Raw genomic sequence first — 10,672 nt, 5'->3', positions numbered from 1 at the left:
CTGTATAATCCTACTTTGTTATCTCAATTCCAAGCTCATATTAATGTTGAGAAGTGTAACTAGTCATTTGTAATCAAATACTTATTCAAGTATATTACTAAGGGTAGGGACAGGGTTGTTGCTGCTATATATAAGAACACTGAGGATGGATCTTCTGTACGTACTATTGATGAAATGCAACAATATTACAACTTCAGGTATATCTCAGCTTGTGAAGCATTTTGGCGCATATTTGCATTTGATATTCATCATAGGTATCCTCCTATTGAGAGGTTGAGCTTCTACTTACCTAATTAGTAATATGTTATTTATTCTAATGTAATAATGTTCCTGAATTGCTCGACAAACCACGTGTATGGGAGCATGTGAGTCGATGTTTCTTGCTTAGATGAAGATGAACTATGACAATGATTTGGACAAAAAACTAACTTATTCAGAGTTACCTCAATACTTTGTCTGCCAAAGGAGCAAACGGGCATGGAAACTTAGAGAGAAGGGCTTTGTAATTGGTAGAATTACTTATGTCCCTCCTTCATATGGTGAACTTTACTACCTACAGATTCTTTTAACCAAGGTTAAAGATTCGTCATCTTTTGAAGCAATTAGAAAAATTGACGGTATTATTTACCCAACTTTTAGAGATGCATGCTTTGCACTTGGATTGCTTGATGATGATACTGAATACATAAATGCCATCAAGGAGACATCAGTATGTGCATCTGGAAGATTGCTACGAAAGATGTTTGTGAGCATGCTTTTTTGTTCATCTTTAAGTTGGCCTGACTTTGTTTGGAAGCAAACTTCAAAAATGTTATCAGATGATCTACTATATATACCAAATAGAGATCCTCTATTATCGAGTAAGATTAAGATTTATTTTTTTCTTTTTCATGTAAGTTTTCAATTCATATATTAACTTCTTTTTTCCAAGAATACATATATATCTAATGATAAGAAGGAAGACATGGCTTTAAAGGAGATTGATTCATTATTGCAAGAAAATGGGAAGAGTCTTCATGATTTTTCCATGCTACCAACACCACCATCGAGCATATCTCTTGATACGAGGAATCACCTGATACTCCAAGAGCGTAGTTATGATCAAGAATCATTGCTGGAAGAATCTTATGCATTGACAAACTCATTGAATTAAGAACAAAAACATATCTTTGACACAGTCATATTTTTATTGGGTTTTGTTTCTGGATCATTCTTTTTTGTGTATGGATATGGAGGTAGAGGGAAGACATTACTATAGAATGCTATAACATCTACACTTCGAGCCAAAGGTGATATTGTCATTGCTATTGCATCCAGTGGAATTGTTGCTACATTATTACCTTTTGGTAGGACAACCCATTCTAGGTTTGCTATTCCTATCCAAATAAATGAAGATTCCATTTGTAATATCACTCAAAATTCTACCTTAGCTAATTTGATCATCCATACTAAGCTAATTATATGGGATGAAGTTCCCATGATTCGGTGTTTTGGCATTGAAGCCTTTAATTGTACACTAAGGGATCTTATGCATGCTAATTTCCCTTTCGGTGGCAAGTGCATTTTGATAGGTGGTGACTTTCATCAGATACTTCTTGTCATACCAAAAAGGACTTGAGCTGGTATTGTCAATGCGTGTATTACTTTATCATATCTTTGGATTATCAAACCATCTTTTAGTTAACCAAAAACATGTGCTTATCATCTGTTTCTTCTATTAAGGAACAGAAATATTTAGAGAAACTCTCTAAGTGGCTTTTAGATGTAGGTGATGGTAATCTTGGTATGCCTTATGATGGCACAGTTGAAATTGAAATCCCTTAAGTTGTTGATAACTAATTATGATGATCCTCTAAATGCTATTGTTTCAGCAACTTACCCTAATCTTTTACAAAATTTTTCAAATTCTAAATACTTCAATGATAGGGCTATACTTGCACCAACAATTGAGATTGTTGATGAGGTTAATGAATTTATGTGTTCTTTGTTGCCTGGAGAAGAGGTTGAGTATCTAAGTTGTGATTCTTTTTGCAAGTAATCTAATGATAATGATTGCTTTGAAGATTTGTACACTACTGATTTCCTGAATACCATTAATAGCTCTGGTATGCCAATGCATAAGTTATGTTTGAAAGTAGGTTTACCATTCATGTTACTTAGGAACATTGACCAAGCTTCAGGATTACGCAATGGTACAAGGTTGCATGTTACACATCTTGGCAAGTCCGTTATTGAAGTGATAATTGTGAATGGATCTAAACCCAACCAAAAAGTGCTTATCCACTGTATGGACATGAATCCTTCTGAAAGTCGGTTGCCATTTCGAATGAGGAGGAGACAATTCCCAATCATATTATCATTTACAATGATGATAAATAAAAGTCAGGGACAATCTTTATGATATGTGGGTTTGTATTTGCCAAAGCCAGTATTCTCGCATGGTCAGTTATATGTTGCAATGTCAAGAGTGAGAAGCATGAGAGGTTTGAAAATACTAATACAAAATGATGGGTACAATGTGAGCAACGTAACTACCAACATTGTCTATAGGGAGATTTTTCAAAATGTTGATGCTTCTTTTTGTTATTCTTCTTTAATTTGTTGTACGCATCTTCGTTTCATTATTATCATGCAAGGTTCTATAAGTTTGCATAAGAAGTGCACTTTTTTTGGCCATATATGTTGATGAATTTCTTCGAATGTGTGTTTACTTAGTTGTATGATTTCCTACATTCGTGATTGAACAGTATCGTAGTTTGTATGATTTTCTACATTCGTGATTTAATAGCATTGCTCCTATACGTCGTGCGGGGTTCCATGCTAGTTTTATCGAATAGTAATTCTAGCTAATACACATAATTAATGAGGATATTCTAGGAAATTCAACTTAATTTGTTATAAATAATTTAACAAATTTTTTTTAATCTATTTAAATTACTCAAGTAGTTGTTATATTAAAAACTAAAGGCAGTATATTAAACTTGTAAAACGTTCATATATTTTGGGTCTTTCACGTGTTTGCATGGTTGCTTGGAAGTTGCAACATATGTATGCTTGGATATTAGAACCATGCTACAAAACTTCAAACTTTATTTTATAACTAATGCGTGGGAGATGTTTTTTAAAAAAAAATATAGATAAAAAAGATTAGAAAAATCGTATACTTAAATATGTTTATTTATAAACTAATTATTATTTTTATCATATTGTTGTTGTTGTTTCCTTAAAAATAAGTTTTATTAACGTTTATTTTCTATTACATAACAAGGATGTTACAAAATCATCACTTTAACAAAATAAATGTGGAATGAAATCAATAACTTTTTAATGAACTAAGTGTTTGTTTTTATAAGGATTAACTCTATCCTTACAAAATTAATATTTGTTTTAAGAAAAAGCTTGTTATGAGAAGTAATTGTTATATATAATTGTTCACTTTGCTTTATGATCTTGTTCGACTAAGAAACTAAGCTTCATGACCTAACTAGAAAAAAGAGGTTTCCAAATAGAAGTAGCGTAAGTGCTATATATGTAGAATTAATATTCACATTAAATTTTTGTGCTTTTCCCCCTTTTCTCCCCTGTTATTTTTGTTAATATTTTTTTAGTTTGAAAAAAATAAGGGGGCTCCTTTTATATGAAACCTCAAGAAGTTGCTCTCTCACCCTAGATACCTTCAGCTATTAATATCAAATAGAAATAAGACAATAAATGTAGGACACCATAAGATGATCGCATGAGAAGCTAATTTAACTCAACTTTAACATTTTCCCCATATTTGAAGATTTATAATCCGACACTGACCGTGATGTTTTTATTTATTATATATATAATAAGAGTAAAAAAGGATAACTATTCTAATTTTTTTTGGGGAGAAAAAATTTTCATTTACAATAAAGGAAATATGAATAAGTTAGAAACGTCAAAAGATGTTCATAATGTTAACAACCCAATACTATCTCATCTCTTCTTTTTGCGGATGATCTCATCTTTTTTGGAAAGGCTATTGAGATGAAATGGAGGAAATAAAATATGGTCAATATCCATACAAAAATTATTAATGACCTAAAAGAGTAGTCATACCATTACCTCTTTTTAAAAAAATTCTCTCACAAAAAAAAATCATGTTGGCAGCCACCTCGCTAGCAACCGGCACTAGAGCTCTGGTGCCAATAAGGGGATGTTGGTGGTGGCCAACTATCAGTAGGCTTCTGGTGGGGGGTTGAATTTTTTTCTAATAGTTTTATTAAAGGATAGTTTTGTTATTTTACCTTAATTTCAAAATGACAATTTAGATTTTTCTCTCATTTTAACATTATAAAGAGTCAGCTTCCCATATTAAAATGTCATATATTCAAACAATCACACTTCTTTTTCTATCATTTTCTTTAGTTACAAAATCATTTTCCCACAAAATTCTTTTATATCAATTTTTTCAAAATTTATTCCCAAAAACTAACCAACTAATGATAAGATTTGTATCACAATTTGTGGCAACAACTTTTAATATTACTTTTTGTTTTCAAAATTCCATATTTTCTAGGATAAATTATGTTTGTCATTTTCTGTATCGTTTCAATTTTATACATTAGCAAGAAATAAGTTTGGTAAAATAAAACATTGAAAAAAAATAAAATAAACAGATACATAACACAAAACCATGAAAGTAATATAGATTAACACTAAATATCATACACAACAAGCACCAATAACTGGTGCATCCCGGATCTCATAGGGACTATGGAAACAATCACAAAGCTCACAAGATAATAACATGTATGTATAACTAGCAAGTCCATGAACGGTATATACAAACCGTCATTATTCTCATCATAAACATATCATACAAAGCATACATAAAATACTGATCAGTTCATTGGAGGCTTATGGGGAGGCTTATGAGGTAATTCAGGCTTGTTTCTAGGAATCGAACGCATTCCACGCTTTGGTTTGGGTTCAGGAAAAGGTTTATTTTTAGGAAATGGCTTTTCTGATAAACGGTGTCCTTGATGATCATGGTCATGAGGAGGATTGTTTTTGGGAGATGGCTTCTCACCCATTGGTTTGGGTTCAGGGAATGGCTTCTGCTCTGATAAACGGTGTCCAGGATGATCATGGTCATAAGGAGGATTGGTTTTTGGAGGTGGCTTCTCACCTTTTGGTTTGGGTTCAGGAAATGGCTTTTGCTCTGATAAACGGTGTTCAGGATGATCATGGTCATGAGGAGGATTGGTTTTTGGAGGTGGCTTCTCACCATTTGGTTTGGGTTTAGGGAATGGCTTCTCTTCTGATAAACGATGTCCAGGATGATTGTGGTCATGAGGAGGATTGGTTTTTGGAGGTGGTTTCTCACCTTTTGGTTTTGGTTGAGGGAATGGCTTCTCCTCTGATAAACGGTGTCCAGGATGATTGTGGTCATAAGGAGGATTGGTTTTTGGAGGTGGCTTCTCGCCCTTTGGTTTGGGTTCAGGGAAAGGCTTATTTCCAGGTAATGGCTTCTCCTCAGATAAACGATGTCCTGGAAAAGCCTTTCTTTGTGGAGGTTTCTCAATAGGCTTTGGTGTTTTGTGATCAGGAAAAGGCTCATGATTGAAATCTGCTCTCATTGGACTGATCAGAAAGACCAGTCCTAGGAAGAACACAAGTAGACTAGTACTAGAAGCCATATGTTTTTTGCAGATTGCTCTCTCGGTTGGGATGGTGCAAGAACAAGGAAATGCATATGGCCTTTTATAGCAGAAGATCAAAGGCTTGCTACGTCACTAATCATGTCACTGCACGCTTGCTTGTCAATGGTTTCATACTCCAGGAGTGCTTATGATTCTATGAAGTTGAAAAGTTTGAAATATTGTGCGTGTACATTTGTGTCCTTTTGTGATCCAAGTGCTCAATTCTAGTTGAATTTCGTGACTTAAATTAGTTGATGGTTTTAGTCTTCTGGGCCCACCAAATTCCACATGCTCGACCGCCTCTTGTTCACTGAAATCTAGCGTCAATTTCTTGCCTTTCTTAACTATGGGAGTCTTTCTTCCAAATAGAAGAAAATGAATTCGAGAAGGTCCTAACCGGTTCAGTTTTTAATTGAGTGCAAAAAGACTCAAATTTCAACTTCCTCCTCATCATGTGAACGATGAAGAAATCAACGGTTTTACATGAAAATTTTAAGAGAAAATTGCACTATGGTCCCACACAAGAGAAATAAATACAAAAAGTCCATTCAAATCATTAAATTAACTTGAATCCTAAGGTATCTCATTGTAAGAGATTCCACTTGTTCAATTACTAAGTTATCCTCATTTTCTTTTTCATGTATGTATTGACAACTAAAATGGTAGTTATTAACAACTAAAGATGCAATAATTAACAACTATCGTAGTAAGTATTAATAACACATTTTTTTAATGGACTCGGCATAAGCATATTTAACTTGAAATCCTTATAATACGTTAAGAAAATGTGTCGTTAATATATGCCACAATAGTTGTTAGTTGTTGTATTGTCAATGCATACTACTAGTGTTGAAAAAATGTATTGTTAATACCTGCTGTGATAGTTATCAATTGTTTCATATTAAGTTGTTAATAATTATGCTTTCAATTGTCACTGCATATTACTAAACAAACTTGATAGTTTTTAGGGGGGAGATAAGGGCAGTTTAGTAATTGAAAGTAGAATCTCTCACTATGAAGTCTCTTGAAACTCATTAATTTGATGATTTCAAGGATTTTATTTATTTATTTCTCTTGGATGGGTTCTCAATGTAATTCTCCCAAACTTTAGTCAGTGATAGATAATAGTAACCCATTTCATTTGGCATATTCTTACCCAAATAAAAATAATACTCCTCCGGTCCTAATTATAAGACCCAATTGACTTATTTGAGAAGATTAAGGAAGTAAGTTAAGTTGGTTATTTATAATAAATAAGTGTTGTCATTCCTAAAATATTCTTGCTAATTAAGTATATTGGCTAAAACTATCATTATTAGAAGGATTATCTTGGAAAAAAATGCATAAATATAAGAGACAAAATGGATTGGGTCTTATAATTAGGACCAAATAAAAAGTTAAATTAGGTCTTATAATAAGGACCGGAGGAGTATTAAATTGAAGGAACTCGATATATACGCTCAAAAATGAGGCTATATTGAAGCTTTTAACGTGGAATGTAAAGAGTAAAAGTCCAAATTCTTCTCTACCGTATGAACGGTAACTAAAAGCCCATGACTTTATGAGAAAACTGTCACCTAACTCGAAGAAAAAATATGGTCGAGGTTCAAAAAAATTGATATCTCTTAAACAAGACCCTTGGTTTAAATTTTGTGAGAGTGTGTTTAGATTAACACTAGTAAAAGTAACTGTTCTTTCAATTTACTTTTATAAACTGAAATTGATGTAAAAGTCAGTAAATATATGTGATTTATATTTTGATAGATTTTATATTTGACAAAAATTGAACATGTTTAGATGATATATTACAAAGCTAGTTTCAAAAGGGTTTAAATATTAAAAAAAAAAGTCAGATGCAAAAAATCAGAAATTAGAAAAAAAAAAATTCGACTTTTAAAGTGATCTTTGAACAAAAATTCAGTACTCTTTAAAATTATGCTAAACATCACTTTTTATCTAATTAGTTTTTTGGTTCAAATTGACCTCATTTGTAAACTCTACAAATGATATTTTATAATTAGGACCAGAGTTAGTGTATATTTATATGCTTTCTATTAGTCTTCAATAATATTTAAATATAAATTAGTTGTTAATTGTTACCAAATAATTATCAAGTAGTGATAAAAAAAATCATTTCAAATTGAAAATTTCTAAAATTGCAAACAGATTTTCACTTCAAAAGCATTAAATAATTGCATAATTTTGAATATAAAACATTTTTCAATCTAACGTATGCCTAGCAAATTGGGTGGGTTTTTGTTTCTCCATTTCCCACATAGGGATGCAGACTTATACATGTTTCACGCGCTTGCAATGATAAAGGCCAATTATCCGTCCAAAACTGGGTTACTTCTAAGCTGTGGCCAACGTTGCTGAACTGGCGGAGGTTCGGGTTTTGGTTCATCATATTATAAAGAAATAATTATTTTTCTTAAACTTAACTTCAATTGGTAAGTTGATTAAGGGGTATTTGAATAGAAACTAAATCATGATTTCAAAAGTACTTTTACAGTTTACAAAATAAATATGTGGAAGAGTTTGTCTCATTTTACAGAAAAGTACTTCTTAAAAGTACTTTTAAAAGTTGCCAAACACCCCCTTAAATCAGTGTATTGGAAATCTAGTTTTCTAATCTGTCTAATCAAGAATTGAGTAGATGGACTAAAAAAATATTGAATTATATGTATTGAGCTTGAAAAGAGTTAAAAATAATTATGTTAAATCTGTGTCTTGATACTATCAAAAAAAAATCTGTGTCTTGATAATTCTGTTTCGTTAGATTATGTGTGCTTTTTCTATGAATAAAGATTAATTTATTGAAGACTAGTTCACCAATATGCTAATCTAATTGGGCCACGGCCTGACAACTGAAGTCTAGGGAGATGGATTAATCTCTCATAATATGATAAACTAATATTTGAATTCCTGTTAAAAGAGATACTCACATTTAGTACCTAATAATATTTTGATCATAATTATCTCTAATAAAAAAATACATGTGTTTACAAAAAAAATTAATAAATATAAAATATAAAATATATGAAAATTTTATATCTAGAATCAAAATCAATTTTTTAAGTTCTTATACGTACCATGGGAAGGGGATAGATATTATACCTATTTTTTTGAAGCATTAGTGTACGGACACATCTCAATCCCCTATCCATATGCTCATGAAACACCTTTTGTTAGGCCACGACGCACTAATAATTCGACGGCATAATTGTTCAGTTTTATTATTGCAAGTCGGTGTACATGATTAAATTCTTTTTACAACGAAAAAGTACTAAGAAAATTCCTACATAAAAACTCAAAAGAAATTATTTATTAAATTTTTATCCGGAGAGAATAAGTCATCGGTGATCTTTTCAGCACTTCAGTTCGATTTTTTGGGAATAATTAGATTTTAACTTAATAAATTAGAAGTTTATATGTCTTTTGTGCATACTTGTTTTTGCTAAAACTTATTTTCTGACATTCTCTTTATATTTAATATTTTAAGGGTTAAAGTACAAATTTACTCAAAAAAAAATTTATTCAGGAGAGCTGATTACCTGGAAGTTTAAAATTATAGAAATATTACCTCCTACAGTTAAAATAATAATAATAATGTGGATTGTTGACATTTTTAATAATAAAGATAATATTATTATGATTTTAAATTGGGAAAATCCCAAAAAGGTTACTACTGAATTTCAAAATGCCAAATCAGGAATTACTACAAAAATGGGTTATCATTTGCTTTTTGAATGTAGTCATTTTTTTTATGAGTGTAGTAACGAGTACTGATTTGAAATTTTGAAATTTAGCTATCACTTTTTGGGATTTTCCCTTTTAAATTCTTATGTTAAATTTGCAGCAAAATTTTTTTTCAAGTGCCGAATACTGAAAACTTTTAAGATTAATTTACACTTTAACCCATATTTCTATTATCAAGAAAGATAAATTATTACTTCCTTCTTTCAGCATTATATGGTATTAATAAGTTGAACTGATCAAGACTGAATTCACTATTAACTTCTCGTCTAATTGCCAATCCAATCTAGCTCGGGTTGTTCTTATCCCAAAAACACTTCTAAAAGAAAATTTAAAAATACAACAAGTTGATTTTATTTATTAAAACAAATATAATTATTTCCATATAAAATATATTATTTGTAGATTGTTATGGGCATTTAATTTATGCATGTAATTTGGGTTATTATTTGTAATTTTTAGGGTATTTGATTCCAATTTTCATTTTTTGAATGAGTTAATAAATTGATTATCCATCATACATACATGCGTGTGTAACTTTAAGTGGTTAGGACTTGTGAGTTGTAACGTTTGAAAGAATTTGAAGAAGAAATAGGGATTGAAATGGCTCGTAAAAAAAAAAGATTTAAATGAAAAGAAATTTTTTATTATACAATCAAGCTCAAGCTATTGGATTTTATAAGAAATTTTCTAAAATTTTTATGATTACGAGTATTACCTCCAACCCTAAATATTAGTTCCGCTTCTTAGTATAAAACCCAATTGATTAATTTAAGACTTAAATAAATTATTATAAAGTATTATATTTATTGTTTTTTCCAAACTAATTTGCTCAGCTTATAAATTGGTGTAATCTAATGATATATATAAATATCTTGAAGAGATCATATAACATATATTATAATTAAATAATCTTTTTAAGATTTTTAATTTTCTCAATTTAGTTAACTTGATTTTATATTAAAAATCAGAGACAGCATAAGATCTGATACTAGTTGAAAATTTCTTTCTTTCTTTTTTTTGACTAGGTACATGTATCCTTCCGTTGAAGATAATCATATTCAAGATATTGTTGTAAGAAGTTAGCGTACTCTGCTACATTTAATCCTTATTGGTTGAAATTTTCTTTTTTCAATAATGTACTTTATGCCGTTTATATTGAAGAAAACAAAACAAGCCCAATCCAAGTCAAACATCCCTCATCAGCATCCCTCAACAGACAGCGCTAATTAAGGACACAACAACAA

At 30.8% G+C, this 10,672-nt stretch overlaps 1 protein-coding gene across 1 annotated transcript; it reads right to left on the bottom strand.

The window, feature by feature from the left end:
- Positions 1–4,868: 4,868 nt before the first annotated feature.
- Positions 4,869–5,666, bottom strand: LOC114756857 (early nodulin-75-like). The gene has a single exon (XM_028945795.1). It carries the CDS (start codon positions 5,664–5,666, stop codon positions 4,869–4,871), a length of 798 nt encoding a protein of 265 aa, XP_028801628.1.
- Between the last annotated feature and the right edge of the window lie 5,006 nt (positions 5,667–10,672).

Source organism: Neltuma alba, unplaced genomic scaffold (genome assembly GCF_004799145.2).
Source record: "Neltuma alba isolate B1F8T4 unplaced genomic scaffold, ASM479914v2 tig00001412_pilon, whole genome shotgun sequence".
NCBI lineage: Eukaryota > Viridiplantae > Streptophyta > Magnoliopsida > Fabales > Fabaceae > Neltuma > Neltuma alba.
Note: the sequence above shows the minus strand (reverse complement) of the source record. Positions and strands in the feature narration are given on the sequence as shown.